The sequence below is a fragment of the Melopsittacus undulatus genome, chromosome 13 (assembly GCF_012275295.1).
Source record: "Melopsittacus undulatus isolate bMelUnd1 chromosome 13, bMelUnd1.mat.Z, whole genome shotgun sequence".
In the NCBI taxonomy this organism is placed as follows: domain Eukaryota; kingdom Metazoa; phylum Chordata; class Aves; order Psittaciformes; family Psittaculidae; genus Melopsittacus; species Melopsittacus undulatus.
The window spans coordinates 5,674,508-5,701,636 of record NC_047539.1 but is presented as its reverse complement, the minus strand read 5'-3'; the positions used below and the strand labels follow the sequence as shown (position 1 = coordinate 5,701,636).

Here is a 27,129-nt window from a genome sequence, read left to right as displayed (position 1 = left end):
GGATGGGAACATCACAACCCACTCGAGCAAAGTCCCTACAGCTTCCCCATGCACTGGGGTATTGCTCACTCCCTCCACGTGCCAGGAAAGAGGAATCTGCAGAGGAGGGAAGGTTGGGTCCACCAACTGCTGGTTCTTCCCTCCCTACTCCCCCTCCAAGATGTGGCTGCCTGGAAGAGAGCACCTTCCCTGCAAGCTGCCTCCAGACCACAAAGCCACTCTCACACTCGCTAAGAGGCACGTGAAGAGGTGCTGTAAATGGATCTTAACACGTTGGCAGGTGGTTCCTCACCTCGTAGTGAGACTGAAGTTCTCACACAGCAGCTCTCAGGACGGGAGGCAAAGCAGCAGGACTCTGCAGAGGAGGGGGCTGCACTGGAGGTAGTCAGGTCTGCTCCCCTTCACCTCCGTGCCAGGACTATGGGATCTGTTAACACTTGGCTGTGGCAAAGGAGCTGCTCTGAACTCCTGCTGCCTTCAAGGCTGCTCCTGCAGCTCGATGCCACAGCTGTGCGTCATCAGGCAGGCAGTTGTCCTCAGCCCCAGCACTCTGCATGGCTGGGACAAGAGGATGTGAAAAGCTACTATGCCCCAGAGACTGCAGTGCACAGGATACGGCCTGGATTCAAATCTGGTCAACAGAGGTCTTAAAATGTCAGCGTAAACAGGAGGGCAAGTCCTGGCGGGGAAGCTTGCTTGGGCTTATGCTGCTTAACAATAGGTTCAGTGACCTGGACAAAGAAAACCTTTACTGATAAAGCCTGCAGATTAGACACCAGCTCCTGCCCTCCCAGTCTTTGAAGAGAGCAACTCACCAATGGATAAAGCCTGAAAGCTGCTCAGTTGCCTACTCAAGAGCAAACCCCACGCTGTTTAATACAGCTCAACCCAAAGCTGTGCCTTCAGGAGAGCAAAGGCTGCAGGCCACTGGTGGGAATGGAGAGCACAGTGGTCACCTCCACATCACAAACAGCTCATGGAACAACACATGGAGCCTGGAAAACCACTTAGAAGCACCTGAGAACAGCTCGGGGGCTCCAAACCATGTCCCTCAGTCCATCTATTCACTTATGGAAGGGATGGGGGGGGCTTGGGACACATTGACAGATGAGGGTCAGAGAGCAGCAATGGAGAACGTCCCAACGTACAGCAAACCTCCATTAGAGCAAACTGAAACAGAGCAAATTCAGCCCAGAAATAACACACATTTTAAACAGTGATTGGAATTGGCTCCCAGGACAGTTTGCTGAGGATCCCGATGGATTCTCAGCCTTTCAAAATCAAGGCTCAGAGCTTCCTACAAAAACTTGCTCCTTGGCAATCTCCCTGTGGTTTCCTGAGGGAGACGGCCACCTTTCCCTCAGCCTCCCAGCATATGGGGCTCTCCCAGCCTGGATTCCCCACTGGCAGCACTGACGCACAGCACCGTGGGCTCCTCTTTGAAGACAAGGGGGTTGTTTCTGACCCACACATTCCTCCCAGGAGCTCCCTGACGTTCAAAGCACCTTGCTGACAGACAGGCAGGTGTGCCTGTGACAGCGGCCACCTCCTCACAGCCCCACAGCGAGCCCGGGGGAGCTCTCGGAGCCCAGCTGTGACATTTCCTTTCACCTATACCTGTACAGCTGTTTCCTACAGGGCTCCAAGCCCCCAGTGGGATGCGTGAGGCTTCTGTAGGTGCTTGGGAACAAGATGGAACAGAGACGCTTCACACCTGGCCCCAAAATTACAGCACCGCTGGCAGGTGGCCAACACAAACTGGCAGGGTACCAGTTGCAATGGACATCAATTCAGCAGCCTGTCATCCTCAGACTGCAGGGTTTGCTCCTCTGCGATCTGCAGCGCTCCTTAAGCCTTCAGCAGCACCAGCGCCGGAGTTTTCCAGATGGGATCATTTCCCTCAGATTCCACTCGCTAGATTTATTGCGGTATACAGGGATTTTTTTGTTAACCCACTCTCTTTGCAGAGCCTGAGCTGTTATTCCACCCTGTGGGTTTCTCCAGGGCTGTATTCAGCTTCTTAAGGCTTCTTTGCCACGAGTTCCCTTTACCTTCAGCTGGAGAAACACGGTTTTAAGAACATGCTCAAATCTCTTGTAGCTTAAAGAGTGATTAAAAGCTGAGACCAAATGATAAATGAAGAGCTCTCTGCAAGATGCCCCACACAGCCCTAGCAGATGCAGCAGCAGCTTTCATGCCCATATGTATGAAGACACGTTTGAAACAGAACAACAGGCACCAGCGCACCCTTCTCTGCCACTCAGACCTGGGGACAAGGACTCAGCTTGACACTTCCCCCTGTGCCAAGGACACTTAGTAGAGGCAGACAGAAGCTCCTCTGGTGTCCACGCAGTCCCTGGCCCTTGCAGCTCAAGGCAACACCAAGGATGGAGGAGGAGTTCAAAGCAGGTGACGTTCTGCACTCTACCTTCATGGTGGCACAAACCCCAGCTCTCCTCCATCACCCACTGACATCACCTTCCACCATGGCTCATAATTTAGCCTAATTGACTTTTACAATCCAAAGGCACCACATGAAAGGGAAGGTCGAGGCCGGGACGGAGTTCAGATACTGGTCAGAAGATGTAAACATTTCTAACTGCTGCCTCGGGGCTGCCAGCTCCTGCCAAGTTCCCACTCAGAGCAAGGATCCTGGGGCAGGATCCTTCACTGCTGGTTTGGAAACCGAGGCAGGCAGGAATGGAAGGAGTTTTTCAAGGATGACTCCTCCTTGGCCTCTCCTCCTTGGGGCTCCGATCTCTGCTCACAGTTTCCCTTTTCCTCTCTGGACTAAACTCCAAGCTGGAAGCTCTTGCTCTCATGGGCTGAATGCGTTCGCCTGCCAAGCTGGAGGGAGATGCTCCAAGACTATGGAATGGGAATATGGAAAGGATGCTGAGAAAACAGTTACATTTGCTCACTGGGGTTTTCTCTTTGCTTACAAAGAGTTTGTGCTCTCAGAGTCTGGGTCTTGCTACTCTTCCTCTGAAGTCTTGCAAGAAGTCCTCCCAAAATCCCTGTAGTGTGGCCACTCTAACCTGGATTTCATCCCTGGCATCCCAGGAGTCAGGAGGTCTCAGAGAGGACAAACATCTGGTGTTTAGAGGCATGACAGAGCCTGGTCCCTTTGACAGCTATTCCTCCTGGGCTTTTAAACCTGGGGCTCCCTCTCCAAGATGGGCTACACATTGCCAAGAGATATCTGCAAGTATTAAGAAGACTGAAACACCATAAACAAGTGAAGTGAAGAACAAGACAGGACTAATTTTAACCCAAGCCTAAATAATACTAGCTTCTAAATAGGCCACCAACTCTGCACAGGTAGAGTACATTGGAGCAGCCAGAGAAAGGGTCCAGTCTGGACTGTTCACCTGAGCTGCACAGTGCAGAGGGAGGAGATCTGTGCTTTCTAAGGAGAGCAAAGCTTGCATTTTAGGCTATCTGCACTGACAGCTGAGCAGTGCAACTAGCAGGAAGCAAGCAGAAGAACAGCACCAAGTGTGGGAAGCTAACTGGCCACCCTGGAGCTGGAGGAACCACGTCGTACCCAGCGTGTAGGGTTGCTGTATTGCTAAGTTATCCTTCAGAGCCCTGCAAGCTTCAGGGCTTTCATTTGCCTGGTGAGGTGAGACAGGGTTGAGGCCAGCTGAGTGCTGAGGATCTGCCACAGGCCACTCCACACACATGAGGGAACACAGAGAAGTGCCTTGCTGTTGGGAGAGGAGGGAACCACAGTGACTAGCCCTATAAGCATATGTATTAATCATGCACCGTCTGGTTTTAATCCACACACTGCTGATCCTGCGTCTCACTGTATTGTTATCAGGGGAAGGAGTATTTCTCCTCAATCTTATTCACCAGCCAAAAGCCTGAAAATGCAAAAAACACATTTGTGAAGTGCCTTCCCAAGGACCCTGGGCCCCGGACCTGGTGAGCTGGAGCTGCTGCTGCCTTTTATTGGCTTTAAAAACCTTTTATTAACGTGTGTCAGGGCTGGGGGAGGAGGGAGAGGTTCAGGTTTCAGGACCCCCCATGCAGAGAGGTTTATTGTGGGAAGGGACATTAACACTTTCTCCTCCACATCTCCCTGCCTGGGGCATGTGGAAGTGTGTGGGGTTGGGTGATGGATGCATCCAGCCCATGCGGAGCTCGCAGGGATGTGGGGAAGCGGTGGTATCATGAGCCTGCAGAGAGGAGAGGGACCTCCCTGCTCTGCATCATGCTGGGGGAGCTTCCAGCCTTGCCACCAGCTCCAGGGGGTCACTGCAGAGCAGGATGCTCCAGAGACAACAGGATTCAGTGGGAGCTAAGCAACCCAGGACATGCCCCATGTTCCCGGGGCTGCACAAGAACAGATCCAGATGCACCATCACCAGGACTTGCTTTAGCCTCAACACAACCCAAGTGTTTTCCATGACAAGTCCCCTGTGGCAGCACCACCTCACACCACCTGATGAATCTACAGCTGCAACCTTCCTTCATCCTGAACCTTAACTCAGCCATGCAAGGTGAGGGAGGTGATCCTGCCCCTCTACTCTGCCCTTGGGAGATCCTACCTGGAGCAGTTCTGGTGTACGCAACTAAGAAGGACATGGAGCTGTTGGAGCAAGCCAAGAGGAGGCCACAAGGATGATCCGGGAATGGAGCACCTCCCATAGGAAGGCAGGTTGAGAACATTGGGGCTGCTCAGCCTGGAGAAGAGAAGCTGCGTGGAGACCTCAAAGCAGCTTCCAGTGTCTGAAGGGGGCTACAAGGATGCTGGGGAGGGGCTCTTCATCAGGGACTGGAGTGATAGGACAAGGGGTGATGGGTTCAAACTGAAAAAGGGAAGTCCATGTTAGATATAGGGCAGAAGATCTTTACTGTGACGGTGGTGAGGCTCTGGCACAGATTGCTCAAAGAACTGGTAAATGCCCCATTCCTGGTAGTGTTCAAGGGCAGGTTGGACAGAGCCTTGCGTGACATGGTCTAGTGTGAGGTTTCCCTGCTCATGGCAGGGGGTTGGAACTGGATGATCTTAAGGTCCCTTCCAACCCAAACCACTCTATGGTTCTATGTTGCTGCTCCCTGCTCTTGCCTTGGGTGCAATCCTGGGTGAGTGTGGTCCTGGCAGCATCTCCTTCGGCTGCAAATGCTGCAGACACAGTCTGACAGCTCAGGCACCAGGCTGCATAGTTTGGTGTTGACTGGTACATTCAATGGTGTTCCATCACACAAGCTGCAATGGCTATCTGCCCAACATACGCCCAGGAAAACATCACCAAGTTATGCTCACCCCGGAGCCAGCTTTTGTTGGTTACAGCTTCAGTGACAGTGCAGGAGATGATGGGAAGCTCTCAGTGTCACACTGGCTCCAGCAGGAATCCGAATGAAAAGCTTCATGGCAACGAACAGAGTCAGAACATTTGCACTCAAAATAAGAGCCAGGCCAAATGCTCAGAAAGCTGCTGAGAAACTGCCTGAACACTGCACTCATCCTGCTAAACGGGAGGTGGAGAACAGAGAGAACGGGGAAGCACAGTGTTTGTCCTATAGCGGTTACAAACCAAGCATCCTCTTGGTACAGCAAATAACCTAACACCATTTTGAGCCCAATGCTTTCCAGTCATCAGAGAATCATGGAATGGTTTATGTTGGAAGGGACCTTAAAGCTCATCCAGTTCCAACTCCTGCCATGGGCAGGGACCCCTTCCACTGGAGCAGCTGCTCCAAGCCCCTGTGTCCAGCCTGGCCTTGAGCACTGCCAGGAATGGGGCAGACACAGCTTCTCTGGGCACCCTCAAAGGGAAGAGCTTGTGCCTAAGAGCTCAACTCAATCTCCCCTCTGGCAGGTTAAAGTCTTGTCTTCCAACAGATTCTTTTCCTCCAAAACATTACAGATTCATTAAAAAACTATGGTGCAAAAGCATGGGATAAGGATTTGGAGCATCAGCGAGCAAGGTGAGGTATTACCCTTGCAGTAAAAAGCTGGCCACCTCTTCCTAGCCATTAAAGAGATCAGAAAGGTCCCAAAGCGTGCTTCCAGAGCCACTCTGGCATGGACATGGCAAACACTACAAGCAGCCCAGAGATGCATCTGCTGAGGAGGCAGTTTTATCTGGGCTCTGCAAGCCAACAGGAGGGCAGGGAGCAGATGGTGGCCTTGGGACCACACACAGGGATCCCCAGACAAGTTGGACTGGGGTTTCTTGGCAGGGAAGGGCCTTTTTGTGTCTTGCCCACAGCCCTTTGTGAAAGGCCCCTCTGTCACACCTTCCTGGCTTGGGCTGCACTGCCTCCTCCAACAGCCCACTTCTGGGCAGTCACAGTACTCACTGCACTAATACCTTAGTGAAACAAAGTCATCATTTGACTGCAGTGAAACCGCTGCCACTCCAGTCCCATCACAGCAAATGGGTAGGAGCCTCCAAGGAGGTCACTGTGCCTCCTTGGCCAAGGTGGTCACCTCCACCCGAGTTATACCTGAGAGAGCCACCGACCTGCTTTTAAACATCTCCAAAGCTGAAGAGACCCTGCAGAGTCACTAAGGAGGCTGCTTTCAAGTGTTTAACTACCCAAAGTATGAAGCCTTCCCTGAAGTCTAGTTTTTGCTGCAATTTACGTCCATTCCTTCCTGTGCTTTTCAGCATGGAGCTGGAGGTCAGTTTGTTCTGCTCCTCTCACAACAGCTCACTGCATTTTACCCAATCTCCTCTTCACTAAACAGATGTTCCAGTCCCTTCCTGGAAGTCAGGCTTGTGAGATCCCTGCTCTGTCTCACTGGCCTCCCCTTCACCCTCCTATGTGTCCTCTGCACAGCGAATACCCATACCTGCTGCTTCATCAGACTGAGTTGAGAAGAGACCTTGCAGAACCCATTGTTCCTGCACAGTGTGTCCTGGGGAGTGCTGGTACCACAACTGGGACACAACAGGGGCTCGGACCTGTGCCGACAGCACCCCAGGCTGCTGGGTGGGATCATGGTTCCAAAGTCAGCTGCTTACAAACCAAACAAGAGGCACAGAAGTGGAGAAAGGGAAGGGAAAAGGAAAAAGGAAGGAAAAAGAGAAGAGAAAGGAAATGAAAACGGAAGGGAAAAGGGGGCAGACACAGCCAGGCCTGGCTCATTCTCTCTGGGATCTGTGTTTCCTTTCCAGCTGGTACCACTGTGCAGATGCTCGGGTGGCTGCTGCTGAGCTGTGAAGGGCACCAGCTCCTGCCAGGAATGTTGGAATTCCTTCCTAAAGCAGCAGAACCAAAGGGAACTAGGACAGAGAGAAAACTCAGCTTGGAAGCTCAGGTGTAGCTACAGGACAGGGTCATGGCTCTCCTCTTACAAAGATGAGTGCAAGTGCCTGGCAGGGCAGGTAGATGGCACTCCGAATAAACCAGTGTGTGGTTACAACAGGCAGAATCCAGGGAATACTGACCCTTTCCCACAAGTCACGGGGCACCAGAAGGAGCTGCTCAGCCCCTTCACCTGCCTGTTTGGCCTCTGGTTTGTGGCTGCTGGGGAAGGAGTCCCTGTGTAGATAATGGGGCACTGGGGCTGTCCCCAGAACCCCAGTGAGGACACAACACACACCGGGCCAACTGAGGGCAGCAATGGCAACCACATTGGTTTAACCCCTTCAGATAGAGCCCTCAAAATCCATTTTTCCATGGGCAGAGAGAGAAGTGAAGCAGGAATCCACATCCCGGATTCCTCACTGTCATTTCAGGACAATGGCAAGAAGTGGCACATGGGAAGGCACATCACCACCACCACACACAGGCTCTCCACTGAAACCAGCCTCTGCACCTCCTCTTGGAGCACTGACCTCTGGGGAAAGCTCTTCCCAGATGAGCAGCGTTCCTGCCTCCAAGCAGGAAACTGTTGAGAGCCACTCTTATCCTGCCGTGCCTCCAAGGGAGTGCAAAACAAATGCCATTGTGCCTCTTCCATCCTCCCCCCTCACCCCCCAGCCCCATTCCTCCTCTCAGGTTCAGACACGTTATCCAAGCGCAGCCCCCAGGTCCCTTCTGGCCAGGTGGTGGCAGAGAGCAGCCCCCAAAACCCCACATCAACAAGGGAACTGATTTCATGATTCTAAAAACAAACAGCCCAAGGAAAGTTCAGGCTCGAATGGGCTCCTAGAGCAAAGAAAGGAAAATAGAGAGCAGGCAGTGGGGAATGCTTCATATTCCTAAAAGCCTTTTGTACGTTAACACATGGTGTCTGCTTCTCTCTAGTCACCTATTTATCACTCTCCTCTTTAGAGAAGGGAAAAAAGTCCTGGCTGCCTTCCTAAGGCAGAGTTTTGTGGCCGGGGGGAGGGGGAGGGTGCTTTAAGCATGATGCAAACCATTTGGAGTGCACTGAGAGCACTGCCAACACAAGCTGCACTATTTAAACAAGTGAGGAAATGATCGTATATACAACATGCCAGCGAGCACACACACACCAGAGGAAGTCGAGAGGGGTTTTCATGACACAGAGCTGGATGTCAGCGGCTGAAAGGTCGATATTTTCCCTTAACACCCTTCTCAATGACTTAATCGTGTTCCGTTTGCACAGAAAACTTCCCAAGAAGAAAAGTCTGTGGAGGAATCGAAGGGGGGATGTTTGGCCTAGTGCTGACCTTGTCCGAGGTCCTCTCCACGTAGCAGGGCTCCTGGGGGGCAACCAGCAGGGGAACGAAGCCCGAGAGCAGCCGATCCTCTTCCAGGCTTAGCAGGGCAAGGTCGTCATCTGGGTCCTTGTACAAGGGCACCTCCGACTGATTCACTGTGGTCAGTATGTTACAGAAGTCAGCCAGCGTCGCCCACACATCTACTGAGACCCTGGGAGAACGAGGAGAGACGTGAGCAATTCCGGGCTGGAATGCGCTGGGAGTTGCCTGCGATGCTGCAGTGAATACCAGAGAGGTGAGGCGAGGCACAGCCATCACCACCACCGACCTACCCCACCGGGAGGGCTCCGGCCGCAGCTGCGCTGGCACCGAACCCACCGGGGCTTGCAGGCCATGAGCACCCCGTGTCCTGCCTCCCCCCCCCAGCACAGGGAACAGATCCCAGGATCTCACCATTCCCACTGTTCTGCCCACTCCTGCCCGCTCCCGAGCCGGCACATGCGCGGGAAGCAGCTTCCCCGTGCAGCGCCAGCGGGAACCCGGCTCATTCCAGATGGGAGAAATGATGCTTGTTACTCAATGTTAAGCCTGCTGGGAGGACAGAGCAAGCGGCTACACTGCTGTGGGGCCAAAGAGGTGTCTGGAGGGGTACAGCCAAGCCTGGGGAGGGCCCAAGCCAGCCCAAGGGGTTCCAGCCCAGCTCAGGGCACCCCTCTCCTTCATGCTGCTGCATCCGTGTGCCCTAAAGCCATGAGATTTTCCTTGTTAAACCCCAGCTCCAGTGGGAATAAGCCAGGTTTTGCTTCTGGCCCCAGTTTCAACACTCACAACTGACCTGCAGAGCTGCCTCTGTGGTGCATCACCTTCCCAGAGTGGGAACATGAGGCCACCAGCAGCCCTGGACCGCATCCCATCACACATCCCCATCGCTGAGCACACCCTGGGGAGCACCCAGCACCCCAGGGAGGGTGAGCATGGGAGAAGCAAGGAACAAGCACAGAGCAATGCAGCTGGATGGGGCTTGGAGCAACCTGCTGTAGTGGAAGGTGTCCCTGCTCACGGCAGAGGGTTGGAACTGGATGAGCTTTCAGACCCTTCCAACCCAAACCATCTGTGATTCTATCACACTGCCCTGCACTACATTTCTAAAAGCACTCACACTGAGGTTTTTTAGTGCATTAACTGGGCTGAAAGCACGAAACAGGGTAAACTGGGGCTGACGTGCTTCTGCTGGCATTAAGGAGGGCTGCTCCTCCACCCCTCTGGGGCACCCAAAAAGCACAGCATCACCCGGAGCGCAGCAGTGACCGGTGCAGCCCAAAGCAGTGCAGGGCTGGAGGGAGGCCCCCTGCTCTTTGAACTGCTCCAGGTGGACAGAGTCTGCACTGGGTTATTTACGGGAATCAATGTACCAGGAAAGCACACTGAAATGAAACATCTTGTTTTCAAGAGCGTCCTGGGAGCCAGGCAGAATGAGGAGCCATTAATCAAAGCCCGGCACGTAATCAGCACACATGTACCGCAGAGTCACCCGCATCCCTAAGCCAGCCCCAGCCCTGCACTGCTGCAAGAAGGATGCGAGGGCCCTCTGGTCACAGACACCAGGAGCTGGGTTCATTCACAAAGCTCCATCGCTTGGCTCAGCCAGGTCTGGCTGTCAGAAATGTTTAAATATGGAAAAAAATAAACAGTTGCAACACGTTTCTTCTTCTTTTCTGGTTTTTTTTTGGTGGTGCAGGGATCTGTCCGAGGCCCTTTGTGATGTAATGGGAAACGCTGCGTTTGTGCTACCAGCTGGAAAATAAACAGAGCTTCGAGGGTTAAAAGGAACTGAACTTTCCACGACCCCTATCTGCAAAAGAAGAAAATAATAAGAGGAATGATCCACTGCCCCACAGCCCTGATAGTTTATCCTCCAGCCCTGGCTGCAGAGACAAGCACCGGATGTGATAGGGCTGCTCTGGGCCACCTCCAAGGCGAGCTCTGCCCATGGGAGATGCACAGGGCTTGGGAGGCTCAGCCCTCCCCCAGTGCCCTGCTGGCAACTGGGCTTGGCTGCCTGCAGCCGGTCACATAGCACTGGTGGGGCCCCAGCATCGGCTTGGATGAAGGAGGTGCAGAGGCATCAGTGGGGGGAGGCACAGGGAACAGGCGCACTGGGGTGTTGGGGACAGGCAGAGATGCAGAGGATGCTCCCAGAGAGCTGAGAGAGCCAGAGGGGAGGAGAAGGAAAAGCAACACATTGAAGAGATCTTGCTGATATTCCCCAAGTAACAGAGCTGGAGGTAGGGGATGGACATGATCAGTGAGGGTGTGAGGGAGGCAGAGGGTAGCAGTGGGATGCTGGGCAGGCCTGGGATCCACAGCAGGACAGGGGTGAAGGAGCAGCCCAGATGAAGAACAGGGAGCCAAAGGCAGAAAGATGCCATGTGAACAGTCACTGAGCTGATGCTAACACCCCTGCAGCCACACAGCCCTATGGACCCTCTACTCTGCCCCCACTGCAGCCCCTCATCACCTCCTGAGCACCACAGCAGTCCCTGTCACTTTATCCCCTTCATCCCCAGCTCCCTCCAGCTTCCCGGTGCCTTTCCACATCTGTCATTCTGGATGCGTTAAGTTTCCACCCTGAGCTTGCTTCAGACAAAGCACAGACTTTGCTGGTCCCCCAGGTACCACCTCACTGCAACAGCCCCGAGCATCCTCTCATGTGCAGCACCCTTCAGAAAGCCAACAAAGACCAAGGTGTGGGCATTTCTTCTCCTGTGGTGCAGAGGCAGCACTGCAGAGAGCAGGTCTGACAATTCCCTGCCTTCCCTTTGGATGCAGCTCCTCCTCTGCAGTGCATCTCCCAGCACCAGCACCAAGATCATTTACCAGCTGCCACCCACCGGCAAAGCCAGCGAGGGCTAAGAGCTCATCCTGACACTGTGCAGCCCCATGGATCTCCTGCTGGGACATGCACTTGCCCTGGAAGGTCACACAACCCTCGGGAGTCCCCTCAGGCTCCTTCCCAGGATAACACCGTGGCCACCTCCAGGCGTTTCTGGCTTATGTCACCTCACTGGAGCCTCTCTGCAAAAGCCAAGGCAGGTCCAGGTGCCTGGAACCGCTGTATCCACACAGTGCCACAGCTTCAGCATCCCTCTGCAGAGGGAGGCTCTGTATTACTGACACTGAGCCCAGGCACGCAGCTCCCAGGTACAGGGATGAGGCTCCCAGAGCTCTGAAGCAGGGAAGCAAGCAGGGGGTTAGCGCAAGGTCTCTCCTCAGAGCGGGGGGTTCACTCCCTTCCCCACAGACACATTCACATTCGCTTATTCCACCAGGACAGGATAAAAAAATAAGAGTTAATTTCTTTTTTATTGCCTCAGGATTCCAGGTTTAATGTGGCTGTCAGGGCGAGCGCAGCCCAGCTGCACGCCGACAGGACACAGCCCGGCCAGGCAGCAGTGGGGAGAGCACAAGTGTGTGGCCACAGCACAGCTCTGCCTGGGGATGGCTCCTGGGAAAGGGGATGCCCACCACGGGTGTGGAGCATCAGAAGGCACGGAGAGGAGAGGATGTGACAGCGATGCTCACCGAATCCCTATGGGCGTTCCGTGGCACAAGCCACCATCTTCACCGGGGCTGCCTGGTGATTAATATCAAGCACAATGACCCCATGTTCCAGGCCTGCGGGGGCCTGTGGAGGTGGCCATTTCCTGTGTAATACCAGCTTGTTTAAACACTCACAGTCCAGCTCCACAGCTGCAGAACAAACCCGGAAAGAGCGGAGCAGAAGAAGCCCTGCATTGTGTTCCCCGGCCGCCGAGAGCCGCGGGCAGATGGAAAACACCTCGGGATCACTGCAACATGGACACACCGGCTCCTACCCTGTGCAAAGTGCTCTGCATCCCCCTCCTCCTCCTGAGGTTTCCTCTCTCCTGGCCAAGGATAAGGGGAGCTAAAAGCAGCTCCTGGTTTAGGAAGCTCTTCCCTGTGAGGGTGCTGAGGCGCTGGCACAGGGTGCCCAGAGAAGCTGTGGCTGCCCCATCCCTGGCAGTGCTCAAGGCCAGGTTGGACACAGGGGCTTGGAGCAGCTGCTCCAGTGGAAGGGGTCCCTGCCCGTGGCAGGGGTTGGAACTGGAGGAGGTTTAAGGTCCCTTCCAACACAAACCATTCCATGATTCTGTGATTCCTCTGCAAGGAACAAAAGGGACTGGCAGTGGGAGCTCTTCCCAGGGTTCATGAGCCATGTCCTGGATTCACAATTGTCCAGAGCAGGGATGAGGTGATCACAGCCCCTCTGCCCCATGGCATCAATGATTCCCCCACTCTGCCTTGCACACAGTCCCTTTGGCCCCCAAGGCATCCATAAACCCATCCCTCTCCTGGGAACCTGCCTTTGGAGTCAGAGGGATGCTCTCCTCAGAAAGGTGCAGCCTCCTCCCAGCCAGCTTCTGCTTTGCCACAGCCCCCTCTCCACAAAGAGCCTTGGCTTCTGCTTCAGTCAATGCTACCTCCATTCTCAGCCAGGTTTACACTACGGAGCCACCTCGGAATGCTCACTTTGATGTCTCGATAGGCCCATGGTGGTGGCCAGCGTTACTAATGAAGGCTGAGCTCTGCAAAAGGGATTTTCCATTTAGTCTCCAGCAAACTCCAGCAAGGTCTTGGCACCCCTGTCCGAGACTCTGTCCATGGCTCCCAGTGGGAGCTGCCATCTCAGTGACACTTCCCTGCACGAGCGATGTGATGAGAGCGATCTGGCACATCTCTCTGGGAAGGTAAGCTCCAGAACGCGCTCCGAGCTTTTGGATTCCATTTACTCCTTGGTTTAAATTAACCATTTTTAAATGCTTGCAGACAGCTCTCCACAACCCGAGAGGCCCTTCCTGTGCCTCAGCATGGAAGGAGCACAGATCTGCCAGGGTCAGCCCTGCAGCACTTTGGCTGTCTAGCCAGTGGCTTCCCCATCGATTCTTGCGCTTCACTTAGCCATGGACTCACAGCAGCAACAAGGAGCAAGGAGAAGCTTCTGCTGTCCCCTGCCCAGCCCTCTTCCCAGCCATATGTCCCAAAAGGAGATGGATTCACTTGGAGATCTGCCTTTCACCCCATCTGCTGCTAATATCTCCGCCTAAGGAGATCCACCCTGCTCCCCTCTCTCTCCCCAAGGCTTCCTGCTTTTTACACCCTCATCTCCGCAAAGGACTCCAGGGGAAGGTTGGTCTGAAATGCCCTTCTCCAATGCAGTGACACATTAGTGCAACTGCTTTAAACTGCTCCGACCTCAACGCAGCGTTTGCCATGAAACACGCAGATATAAATGACTTGTAAGATACAGAAGTGACTGTTGCTGGCTGCTACAAGACCTGGCAACACACAGACCCTGAGCCACGGGACACTGCTGCGCTGAAGGGAGATGTCCACAGTCAGGTTTAGCTCCCAATCTGGAAACACTTGAGGAGAGCAATGGAAAACTCGCTGAGCCCCTCTCCCAAAATCACCACTCCAATACATACAGCAGCCCCAAGAGAGGGATCATACAATGGTTAGGGTAGGAAGGGACCTTAAAGATCATCTAGTTCCAAATCCAGGCAGGCTGTCACCTCTCTACAGCCCTCTGGCTTGAAAACCCATCGCAATGCAGTGACCATCCTGGTGTGGCCAAGAGCTGGATGAACACTTTAGACCAAGGAGAGTGGTTTTAGGGAAAGCTGTAGCTTCTCATGTGGGTTGGAATCGGAGCCACTGAGCCCCCAGGTAGCAAGATGCCTGTCAGGAGCTGGAGCCCATTGCCAAACCCCTGCCATGAGAAGGACCCGGAGGATGCAGCCTCCCATCCTGCTCCACAGAGCCCACTCCTGCATGGTGGGTTTCAGCACCTCTCACCCCTCACACCTTTTCCTCCACCTCCATCCAAAGGGGGAAAGCAGTGAGCTGAGGAATTTGGTGTGGGCTTTTGCAGTTCTCCTCCTTTTTTTTTCACTGCAAGGACTCAAATCCAGCAGTGTGATAAATGCATCCGAGCTACAATTAGGAAGATATATAGCATCAGAACGCGAAGGTCTGGGCAGCGTGGTGAAACGCGGGCTCTCCAGAGCCCCAGCTATGTTTCCCATTATGTAACCCTGGTCATGGGCAGACAGCCAGACTCCAAATGAAAAAGAGACTCTGGCTTGGCACGGGTTCTATTTTCCTATCCTCATTCGGGGTCAGCGCAGTGTCATACAGCTGCAGAGAAAGCTCCGGGGATTAAACCTGGGAAAGACTCCAAGACCAAGGACCCGGGTTCAAGTACCAGCTGAAAGCAATAAACCAACTGCCACAGCTGGGCTGAGTTTAAACGTTCTCAATGTCCCCCCCTCTCCCCTTCAGCTCTCTAAAGGAGGAGTGATCCCGAACATGGCGAGCGCGGAGGCCTTGGGATGCGCGGGATCCAGGCACTGGTGGAGTCCTGACAAGCTGCCCCGCTGGCCCCCGGCCCAGGCCGTCATCCTGGCAGTGGTGCTGGCCCCGGATGAGCTGCGCTTTGATGCAAGCTCTGGGCCAGGGCTTTGCTGCTCTAGTGGGGCTGCCAGGTGGGGACAGGGCCTGGGTTTTCCAGCAGCTCCAGCATATTCATGGCATCCTGGCAGGGTGCTTCTGTGCTTTAGGGGTTTTCACTGTCCTTTCTAACGTGCCATCAATGAACGTGATGGCTGCGGAGCACTGGGGGGCAGTTTCAGTGTGTCCAAGCAGCTTCTCTACTGGTGGGGACCTTGTGGCACGTCCCATCACCGTGTGGGAAACAGCACAGGTCACTTAGTCCTGCAACTTGGCATCTGTGCTGTGCTCCTTGCATGTTCTCTCTGTTCCTGAGCTCAGCCTGCCCACAAACCTTGGCTTACTCCAACACGCCTGCTGCTCTGACCCGTGTTTTACTTCCAGGCTGCTTTGAAACTGCTCCTATCTAAACCCCAGGACTTGGTGACTCTACCTGGTTACAGCACAGCCCCAGGCCAGACAGCAGCCTTGTGTCAATAGAGAGCTGAAACACTAGCCCAGTGCTCCTTTTTCCTTTCCTGCCTCCAGGGAAAATGCTGTAAATCCCAGGTCATGCCCAAGAGCGGAGCTGGCTCCCTGCTGTTCATCACTACACACTTCCAGGGAAGCTCAGCCACTGCTGTTCCAGAGTCCTGGACCACTAACACCCATCCACACAAGAGGTCTGGGCTGAAAGAGCACCATGGATAAGACAGAGCCAAAGAGCACCAGGGTGGAGGAGCTGGGAGCCAACATGAGGAAGGCTGCCCATGCTCTGGAGTAAGGACACAGTGGGACAAGAGGGGCTGCCTGCTCCTTCTCCATGGAGAAGGCAAGATGAGGAAGCAGCTGGGCCTCTGCTACAAGACGAAGACCCTCATTCCTCCCCCAAGCAAACCTTGTGTAGTAGAGCCCCCCAACCCACGGGACACGCAGGAGCCTGCACCTGATCCATAGGGACACAGCCCCATGCCCTGCAGGAGGGGGGAGGCAGGCGCCGAGCGCTGGCTGCGCCGAGGCCCATCACAAATTCCATCTTGGCTGCCCGTCGCCAAGGGCTCGGCAGCGTCTCCCTGCGCAGGGAATGGGGGGGATTGGTGCAGGCGGCTTCACGTGACAGATCCCAGTTTGAGTTCCTGCCCAAAGATGGGCAGCAGTTCACATGAGCAGGCAGCGGGCCCACACCGAGCAGCCGACAAACAGAAAACAGACTCCATCTCCACAAAATGAGGCCCAGAACTTCCTGTGTGAGATTTCCATTTCCTCAGCCAAATGAAAAAGAACTGGAGTAAGAGGCAATAAACCGGGAGAGCGGGACTGGACCTGACGCACGGAGCGGGGACCCAGTAATGGTTAAGCCACTTTGCTGGATTACTCTTAATGCGCCTTTCCCATCACCCTGGGTTCTGGCTTCTTTGGATTAACAATAAGACGTGATTTCAGGCTCTGGATCCGGAGGACCGGAGGCAGATGGAAAATCCTGCGGGAAAGCAGCTACGGAGCATGCTCAGACACTCTTTTGCATACTCCATACTTGGCCCCTTCGCTTGATTTTCGGTCCAAAAATATGCAAATTGCCTAGTTCGCATTATGGACTAATGGGCTGGAATGAGCCAGTTTGGAAGATTAACCCTTCTGTGTGGTGGAGACAAGCTGGTTCTGGAGCTGAAGGGAGGCCACTTCTGGAGCTCCAGGGACAGACAGGCTGCTCCAGGCCAGCCCAGCCTGACCATGGTTGGCCTCATTCAGTCAAAAGGCAACAAAGTGCTTATGCTGGGAATGGACTTCCCTCTTGCAGAGGGGAAGGTCCTGCCTACATGCAGGGCACATAAAGGAGATGTATCCCAACAAAAGCAGATGCACATCCTAAGCTGAAGGTAAAAATAGGCCATCTCCTAATGCACAGAAGCAAAGGGCACCCACCAGGCCCCCTCAGAGACACTTCAGCCCCATTCAAGCATCAATGAAGAAGGAATTGTCACCCTTGATGACAGTGCAGTGCAGTGAGCCTCTCCTGGGGCCTCAGGGCAGAGTGCCACAGCCAGGAGTAAGCAGGAGCACAGGGGGAAGGTGGCACAAGGAGGGAGCAGGCACCAGAAGACAGAGCAGAGGATGCACGTACTGTTTGGGGAGCTCCAGAGAGATCGGAGGAGGATTCCATGTGTCCGGGTGGCCGAGCATCCAGTCCGACCAGACCTTCACACTGGGGAGCAGCTCCTTCAGGTCCTGGGGCAAGGCAGAGACCTTGATGTCGTCCTCCTCATCCTCCTGCTCTGCGTCTTGTGGCTGAACTGCAAATACAAGATGGGAGAGCTGAGGAAGCTCAACGCAGCCAGGAGCCAGGCTTGGGCAAGGACTGGGGATGCACAATACTGATCCCAACATCCCAGCTTTGGATGCACAAGGGAACAGCCACAACCCACAAAAGCACAAAGACAGATCTGTTCTCCCTAAACAGACGAGCCAGGGGGGAAAACTGGGATGTCTGTGATCCCTTTTATAGAGGGCAGTGGGGAATCCTCCTCAGAGTCCTCACAGAGGAAGGATTCTGAGGTCCCACTTTTGGGAAGGCCGGCTAAAAGCACGCCTTAAGTCAATCCCTTTACTCCAAATGTTTCTGTCTGAGCACACACATCAGTTTTCCTGTTGGATGATCCAGCTGTAAACTGGGCAGAACTTGGAATGCTCAAGAATACAAGGAGAGAGGAAGGGAACAAGGGCCTGAACCCCACCAGGCTGTCTCCTGCATGGAACCCCTTACCTGGCATGCATTCCCTCAGCAGGCTGGTGCACCTCCTCACCAAGAGTGCAAACATGGAGAGCCCCAGGGCTGTGGCCTGTTCCTGGATGACAGAGCGGCAGTCTTCAGAGACACACTCTAGGAGACAGAGAGGGGGTTCAGAGGGGAGCAGGGCAGATGCTCCATCCTCCTTCTCCTCTGCAGCCTCCCTTTCTGCCTCCCATGTGGAGCAGGGATGGGTGATTCCCACCCCGCACCTGCCCTCAACCCAATTGCTCCATACAGAGGAGGAAAAAGGTGATGAGTAGCTCTGGAGTGGGGAGAAGCTGCAATCCCAGTGCCCACCCCATGGGCTGAGCCAGCCTGCTCCAAGCTGACACGGAAGGATCCCAGCACAGAAGCTGCTGAAGGAGGGGGCCATGTTAAAGTGTTAAAAGGGTAATTAGGTGCATGTTTGATCTCTGGCCCTGCTGGAGTTTGAACCTCAGCACTTGAGGAGGGGCCTCCTCCCATTAGTTCCCCGGTCACACAACAGCTTGTCAGGAGAGTTTAATTGAAGCTGTTACTCAAGTAGATGCCACAGGACCACAGCTCTTCCAGAGGCAGCTGGGAGTGAGAGCAAATCCAACCCCCCCCGCCCCGGGCACATCTACACCCAGCCAAAAACCACTTCTGAGGCAGCTGAGAGCAGCAGGGAGCTGGACTGGGGCAACTGCCTGGAGCTGGTTCCACTTACCCAGGCCAAGAGCCCCTGGGCCATGCCAGGCTGCCCATGCTTGCCCAGGCACCGCGCTGCCTGCTCACAAGAGCCTTTAAAGCCTTAGGGGCAGCCTCTGCCCTCCAAATCCCCTCTGCCCCCCAGTTCACATCCTCCTTTGAGAGCAGCTGGCTGGGGGCTTCCCTGGAGGGATGCAGGGAATGGGAACACCTAAGTGCAGGCTCCAAATGGGTGCCCGTGTGAGCAAAGCTGCGGCAGCAGGATGGGGAAGGAGAACAAGGAGATGGTGTTGGAAGCAGGAGTCCTGTGATGTGGCAGGCCAGGGGGGTTGAGCAAAGGGCAAGAGAACTAAAGCAAGGCATTGAGACCCTGCTGCTCCCAGGGCTAGCGAAACATCTGAGGGGCAGAGAACAAACAGTGGGGTTTTAAGTGCAAATTGTTGCAAGGCAATGGGGTGGGAGGTTAAAAACAACCAGGAAAAAGCTAAAAACCACCGAGGAAATACAGGGAAAAACGGGAAGAAGATCTCTAGGCTTGATTTGGGGCAGTTCTTTGGGCCAGCAGTGATTTGAGCACCCAGTGGGAGCCCACTGAGGGTAAGCCAGGGTGGCACCAAGAGGTGCAGTAGTGAGGCAGGGCTGAGCTGGTGGCACAGAGCTCTGGTAGGAAGTGCTGTACTGCAGGGGCTGTCAGCTCTTGGAGGAAACATAAAACTAAAGATGTGACCACTGCGGGACAGTAAATCTCTTTCATGAAGCCTTTCCCACAATTAAGAGTGTCAGTCCCAGTGCTCTGGCCACGGTCCAGTGCAAGAAATTACAGTCGTCTGCCCCGCGCGCCCTCCTCCTGCGCTCGGGAGAGATCATGGAATCATGGAATGGTTTGGGTTGGAAAGGACCTTAAAGCTCCTCCAGCTCCAACCCCTGCCATGGGCAGGGACCCCTTCCACTGGAGCAGCTGCTCCAAGCCCCTGTGTCCAACCTGGCCTTGAGCACTGCCAGGGATGGGGCAGCCACAGCTTCTCTGGGCACCCTGTGCCAGCACCTCAGCACCCTCACAGGGAACAGCTTCTGCCTCAGAGCTCAGCTCAGTCTCCCCTGTTCAGGCAGGTTCAAGCCATTCCCCTTGGCCTGTCCCTACATCCCTTGTCCAAAGCCCCTCTCCAGGTTTCCTGTAGCCCTTTAGGTACTGGATGGCTGTTATAAGGTCATAAACACTGATGTAGCTCAGAGATGGAGTGTAAGTGCTGAGGCAACGCTCTGCAGTGGCCATGTCCAGGCTTGGAACCAGCACCTCAGCCCTTCCCACTGCCACCAGCAGCTCTTCTTGCGGGCTCCTAGCTCCCAAACAACATTAAACAACCAGAAGAGAGTAAAACTGTTCCTTGCACATGAGCAGCCACAGCTACAGCCTCACCTACACACGAACCACATCCCCACCAGCTCACACCCAGTTTGCACAGAGCCACGGTGCTTTCATGTACCACAGGAGGCCCGGCACTGTACAACCTGAAAAGTTGGCCACATGCAGGTGAGAGGAACAAGACACCCAATTCAAGGTAACTTCCTCCTGGATCCAGCTCAGCTACTGTGGATATTGTCATCTCATCATTAAATTACACCAAATTCCCCGGCCAAGCCTCATCCCAAGGGGCTCCCCCAGTTTAACCACCTTGCAGGGAAGGACAAAGCATCGCAGTGGGTGCTTGTTCGAGACCCCTGAACATCCGCCAGCCCTGCCAGCAACAGCTCTTAAGAGCTTAATCATAGGACAAAGAGGAAAGAGCCATAAATCAAGGGAAACTTTCTCTCTGTGCCTTTCACCACGTTCCTTGGGAGGCGGGAGCCTTGGATTTCATGGAGCTGGGAGCTTGGAGCTGGTTTGCTATGGGGTGGCAGAGCCCAGGCTGCCACAGGACACAGTCAAGGTGAGGGTATGAGCAAAGGGCTCATGAAATTGGGGGGTTTAGATAGAGCTTGTGGAGTGGTTTGGGTGCTGGGCAATAAGGAAATGAGCTCTCAGCACCCACAGTAGGTCTGTCACCCACAGGACAATGTGTCTGAGCCTACACTGGCACTAAACCAGATGTGTTCAAAGGGGGGTTGGAGCAGCAAAACTAATGTGGAGCACACGGGGCATTGCAGCCTCTGAGCTGAGCAGTGTGCTGCTGGTCATGCACAATACCTTAAGACATGAACTACGTGGAAAGAGATGCTCTTGGAGGTTGGAGTGACACTTGGATGACTCCTGTCCCTGCAGCTGAACAGCACTTGTATAACCTGGGGACACCACTAACAAGAGCAGGCAGAGAGATCCTGACCACCCAGGTCAGGGCAAACCTTGTCATTTCCCCATATCCACAGCGGGTACAGGAGAAGCAGAACCACAGCATCGGGTCCAAAGGCAATCCCATATCCTGTCCCCACAGGCAGTCACCAAAAGCTTGGTACCAGAGACACGCTCGATGGCATCCCATCAGCTAAAGCTGCCACTTCCAACCCTGAGACCCCAAATCAAGCTGTAATCAGAAATCCCTCCTTTATTCCCACCACTGATGCCACACAGTCAGGGAACAGTGCAGAGAACAGACAGCGATCACATGGAAAAGAAGGTGGCACAGGGAGATGTGACACTGCACAGGAACCTATCCATCACTGCACCAGGCTGTGCCCCACCAACCACAACACGTTCCCCCTCCACCTTCTCTCCTTGCAACGGGGCAGACACGTCCTGTTAACACCGGCATCAGCTCAACAGCTCCTGTCACCACGTCACCTCCCAGCTCCCGCCTGCGCAGCCACCCTGTGAACCGGAGCACGCAGCTTGTTGGAGTTACAAATGTCACCTTTCAGCGGTGCCATCACCATCAAAAGTGCTGCTGGGGGGGGGAGAGGAGGCACCAGCACCTAAATAACTGCTGTTAAACCACAGTCATGAGCTCAGGGCTTTGGGACGTGCAGCTAAGACTGACCTGGGGTGAGCCCTTACCCTCATGTGCTGCACCACCATCACCTCCCGGAGCAAAGAGAGTCCATGGAACCACGCTGTGGTCACAGCAGGGAGCTCTCCTAGGCTGGATCTGTTCTCCTTGGTCACTTGTAGCCCCACATCAACCACACCAGCAAAACTCCTGAGGTACATGGAACACTGCACAGGGCTAGGAAGGAGCAGGCAGAGTGTGTTAAAGGAGGAATGTCATCAACCTGAAACAACAGGCTGGGTAATGCGCATTACCCCACACTTTACAGGCTCGAATTTGCCCCCAAGACCTGTCTTTCTGCACCAGAAGAATAAGTGAGAGCATCTGCAACCCCCTTGCAGATGTCAGGGCTCCAGATGCTGGACATGAGCTCTGTCTTCTGCAGGCAGAGCTTTGAGCACCCTGTTATTAAGCCTGCCTGACCCAAGCCACTCATAAGACCCTTTTCCAGTTGGCTCAGGGTTTATGGGAGCTGAAGTTTCCATGCTGGGTGCCTGTCTCAGCCCGAATTCTTCTGGCAGTCTACAGCCAAAAGAGTTCAGCTACTTGTGAGAATGAGGCAAGGAAACAAGACAGTGCCTTCCCCTTCCCCTTGTGTGTGCAACACCCCACTTACAGCCTTTTCCTTGAGCTAATCCAGTAACTGCAAATCCTGGAGAGGGGATCTGCGACTTTGCTGCGGAATAACCCTTTTACCAGAGAGTTTTCCTGCCCTGTCCACACTTGGCTGAGCTATAAACATCTGAAACACAGCAGTTTTTCCATATTCAACAGGAATTCACTGCAGCAGCTAAAACCCTCTAAGGTTTCACCTCCCTGAGCATGCTGCATCCTCCTTACACCTAACCTGTGCTACACACAGCAGAACAACCGCCCTGCTCCCATCCAGCACATGGGGACCTCCAAATGCGTGTCCTTGTGCTTGCTGCAAGCTGGAGATGGGACCCAGCTTCTTCCAGCGGAGCCAGGCTATGTGCTCTGAAGCACAGGCCAAGAATGAAAGGAGGGAGAGGGGATGGGATGGAAAAGATGGAAGTTGATGAGCATCGGACTGCGAGCACAGAGGAAAAGCAGCTGGGAAGCAGGGATGGGTGGATTTTCTGATGCTCAGAAACCCCCCTGAGCTGCAGCAGAGTCCTCCTGTTTCTCTGCATGCAGGAAAGAGGAGTTCTGCCCCCCTCCAGCTGGGACCTGCTTTGCTCAGAACACGACGTTTGGCTACCAGGAGGCAGTTTCCTCTGCACAGAGCCTGCTGCAGCGCCCTCTGCAAGCATCTACCTGGGCTTTCAGCTGCATCCACTCCGGAGCTGCGAGCTCTGCTCCAAGCAAGCCTTCCTGCAGTCCTACATTCACAGGGAAAAGGGTGCGTGGGGAGGGGGGGGAAGAGAAAGAGACAAGAGAGAAAAGGGACTTTTCTGTAACGGGGAGAAACTGGTGCTGCTCTGAGCACGTTATATCCATGGAAAACATAAACCAACTGTCGTCAAAGTCGTCTGAGCTCAGGAAATGGAGCGGCCGGGAGAAGGCTGCCATGTGGCCGGATGTTATGTATTTCTAATTAGTGCTATACATCTTTCAGCAGCGAGTGTCCTTTTGCTGGGAAACACAACGCGCTGCCCTTGTTATTGTAACTGTCAGAGAGTGCTTAAACAGATAATCTCCAGGAAAAGTGATAAACACATCCCCTCTCCCACTAGGGTGTGCAAAACAGCAATGCCAAACCTCTCTTAGGGCAACGCAACCAGCCAGAGGAAATGGGAAGGGGAAAACGAGCAGGCGATGCAAAGGAGAAGGATTTGCTGGAGGAAGCTTCTCCGGTGCCATGTGCCGAAGGAAATCCTGCAAGGGACAATCAGGGCAAGCAGAGGCCACGTGGCCTCAGCCAGGGGGGTACTCATGGGGATGGGATAGGGGGGCTACATGTGAGGGTTCCCAGCTGCTCTGCTCCCAGCACACAGTGGGCAGCGGTGGAAGCCAGCCACAGCAACCCCTGAGCTCAGGAGCAAGCAGCAGACGTGCTCCTCCATCCATCCCAGCTAACACAACACAAGGAGGGCTGAGTCTTGTGCTGTTAAACCCCAGCCAACAAGCGTTGGAGTCTCGAAGGAGACCTGATTCCTTTGATTCAGGCAACCAGGCTGCTCCAGCCAAGGGTCAGGAGGACTCCAGTGTTTCCATGCTGGCCTCTCCATCCTAACCTGAGCTGCGGCTGCAGGCCGGGAAGCCTGGAGCGCTGCCGGCAGCAGGTGGCCCCAGAGCAGGCAGAGAGCAGCAGGGATGTGTTTTGCTCCAGAGGAGCATCGGCTGAACCCACCTTCCCTGCAGCCATGGTAAGGGACCATAAGAACCATCAAAGCAGCAAACAGGTCTGCAGACACAGTCCCAAAGGGTGACACAAGGGGGATGCAGGAGGTGGAGGAGCTCGGTGGGTGCAGTCCTGAGGGAGAGCTGTGCCTGAGGCTGATGTGTCAGCAGCTCCCAGCACAGACAACTGAGTCACCAGCCAGTGCTGCCCTGCGGGGCAGGGGACAGAAGCTGCTCAGCCCTGAGCTGACACCACCTGAGCACAGCCTGGCTGCTCTCTGACTGCTCAGACACACCGAGTGCTTTCCCTGTGAGTCACTCCCTGCCAGACATGGTGCTGGCAGGGTGCAGGGCAGCAAACTGGCATGGGGCTGTCTGCAGGAAGAGGGTGAGGAGCTGCTCCCACCCAGCCCAGCCTACCTGGGCTGAAACAGCACAAAACCAACGGGAATACAAAGCAGGAAAACAAGGGGGATGCTCACAACTGTGGGGCATGTCCCTCACATTCCCTCGCAGAGGAGCTGTGAGTCACGGGCACTCCTGGTTCTCCATTCCCAGTGAGTCACACACGTACTCATCTGCCTCCAAAAAAGAGCCTGGGAACATGGAGACACTCGTTCAGGTCTGCTTAATACCCTGCAAAGAGCCTGGGAATGATGGGTAACGTTCCTGGAAAGATGCTCCTTGACACAGAATCTCTGAGTGACTTCAGTTGGAACATCCATCTCCGACCCCTTCCACTGGAGCAGCTGCTCCAAGCCCCTGTGTTCAACCTGGCCTTGAGCACTGCCAGGGATGGGGCAGCCACAGCTTCTCTGGGCACCCTGTGAAGGCCGGGGGTTGTGCTGGCCTCCTGGTACCCTGCGGCTGAGCTGGACAGCACCACCTGCAGCACACAGGGCTGAACCCCTCCCAGAGCAATCTGGACGGCCCTAATCCACCTCTCCACTCCAACCTGTCCCCATGGAGAAGCAGGACGACCCCGGGGCGAGGGGGATCTCTGCTGCAGCACCCAGACCTGCTGCACGTGTGCTCAAAGCAGCCGGGGCCGCCCAGGAGCTGTAGCTCCCTCTGCTCCATGCTGAAACCCTGTCTTGTCCAAGGGAGGGAAGGAGGGAGGCCTAGGAGGTGAGGAATGCCGGGGGCCTGGGGAGGATGGAGCAGCTCTCCCTGTGGAAGCCATTAGATATTCAACACTTCATTTGTTTCCAGCCGTGCTGGACTGCAGCGCTGGGCTCTAGGACGGGAGGCTCTTCTCTGACGTAACCAGGAAGCAGCTGCAAAATTAAGGAATCCCTCATGACATCATAAAAAAGGGTAGATGGTTTACAGGGGAAGGTATAAAAGTTAATGACAAATTCCCACCCGAAGCAGCAAACCTGCCCAAGAGCCACAGGGGAAGCCAGGCTCTGCCCAGCACCAAGGGGCTGCCTGCCCTAAGGGTGCCAGCTCCCTCCGGATGAGCCAGGAGCTGCCCATCCCCATCCACGGGGCTGGATACTTGCAGCTGGGCTGTGATAACCAGCTCAGTATATCCTTCCTGACCCCGGCAAACAGGCCTTGGGCAAAGGAATGACTTGACTTGTGTGCTGGGGACTGGCCAGGAGTCACCGACAAAGCACATCATTGTGAAGTGAGTCAGGAAGAGACGCTTATTCCTTTCCATGGGGAAAGCAGACACGTGCACAGAGTGCCCCCAACACCCCGATTTCTGCAGCTCTGGAAGACCCATAGGTCCTGCAAGAGGCGGTCAGAGCAGTGGCACAGCATCCCTCCCCTCCATGCAACCCAGGCTGGCACAGAGAGAGTGACAGGAGCCTCGAGGACAAGCCCAGAGCCATTTCCACTTGAAAAGGGAAAAGGACAGTGGTTTAAAATTAACTGCAGCCTTTTCCAGGAAATATCAGTGGAAAGAAGCAGCCATTTTTAGAACTGTTATTCTCAGAAATTTCCTGAAAAGACCCATCAGTCAAAACACAGATTGAAGCCATTTCCACTCGCACTAAGCAGCACGTCGGAGCTCTCCCTCCATGCTTGGGGTGCCTGACCCAGCTTGGCAGGGTGCTGCTCTGCACCCCCCGGCCCCAGCGGGCCTGCAGGACTCAGTTGTGGATGTCAAACACCCCACGGAGTGTCAAACACTCCTCCAGAACACACATATGCCTCTGTTTTCAGTAGCTCCATTCACACTAAGACACGCCAACCATCACAGCTGGGCCAAAGGCACCTACAAGTCTCACCCACACTGGTGAAGCCTGAAGAATCATCAGAGGAACTTAATTCTCAGCACTGCCTTCACCAGAGCTTCTCCAAGTGACGGAGGTGATGTTAGGACTTCCAACATAGGCACAGCAAAACCTTCACTTGCCTCAAGAGCCACTGGTTCTGCTGCCAGTGACTGACACAGCACGAAGCTGATCTGTCTGGCAGCTAAAAGTCTGGCAAACCCACACGTCCATCACTCCTGGCTAGCTTGGAAGCAAGTCTGTCCCTCCAAGCTGGCAAGCCAGCGGGTACAGAGCTCCTGATCAGCCTGGCACCGGCTGTCTGCTGCTGCAGAGGGAATACTTGCCCTTAGATACTCAAGCAGAATGGGACTGGAGTGGCTGCCAGGGTCTGAAGGTGAGCAGGGTTTGGTCCATGTGAAGGGCATCGGGATGAAACAGGGAATACTGCACCTAAAGAAGTAAAGATGTGGGTGGCAGGGGGATGAGAACTGGATGATTTTTAAGGTCCAACCCTAACCATTCTACAGTGGAAACACTGGGGCACTGCAATGCTGCAGCCCTATAGACAAAACCCCCTGATGGCCCCATCCTCTGTCTGCAGAGCTCTATCAGCCTCTCTTGAAGCCAGCTGCACAGCCAGAGCCCTGAACCTCACCCCAAACGGGGCAGGGAGGAAACCAGGCTCCTCAGCACATGTGCTGGAGGGAACACGCTGCCATGGGAGCCTGGCTCGGTGCTAGGCAGCAGGCATGGCAAGCTGCTACTAGCATCCCACCCAGGAGCTGCATGTGCCCAACCATAACTGTGTCAGATGTTATTTACAACGGGGGAGGAGGTGTGAACAGGGCTTCCCAAGAGATTTACTCCAGCCCGGAGTGAAGTTGTACCAGGACAATCACAGTAAATAAAAGGCAGCCTTTTTCCACCCTCTCCATGCTGGAGGTGGGCATGTCTTTGGCAGCAAACGCAAACAGACAGCCTGGAACATGCCTCCTCTGCTGTGAACCTTGGGGGGAGCTTCAAGCTTGGAGGGAAAGTTAATGAGAGAAAGCGCCTGC

General features: G+C 54.6%; 1 protein-coding gene across 2 annotated transcripts in view; it reads right to left on the bottom strand.

The window, feature by feature from the left end:
• Positions 1 to 27,129, bottom strand: part of SMG6 (SMG6 nonsense mediated mRNA decay factor) — a 104,485-nt gene that overhangs the window by 36,393 nt on the left and 40,963 nt on the right. For both annotated transcript variants that reach the window (XM_034068674.1, XM_034068675.1), the window contains exons 11-13: positions 17,863 to 17,979; positions 17,224 to 17,392; positions 8,601 to 8,802 (exon numbers count right to left, since the gene is read on the bottom strand). In XM_034068674.1, the coding sequence (XP_033924565.1) occupies positions 8,601 to 8,802; positions 17,224 to 17,392; positions 17,863 to 17,979 (488 nt within the window). The remainder of the gene's footprint in view (positions 1 to 8,600; positions 8,803 to 17,223; positions 17,393 to 17,862; positions 17,980 to 27,129) is intronic.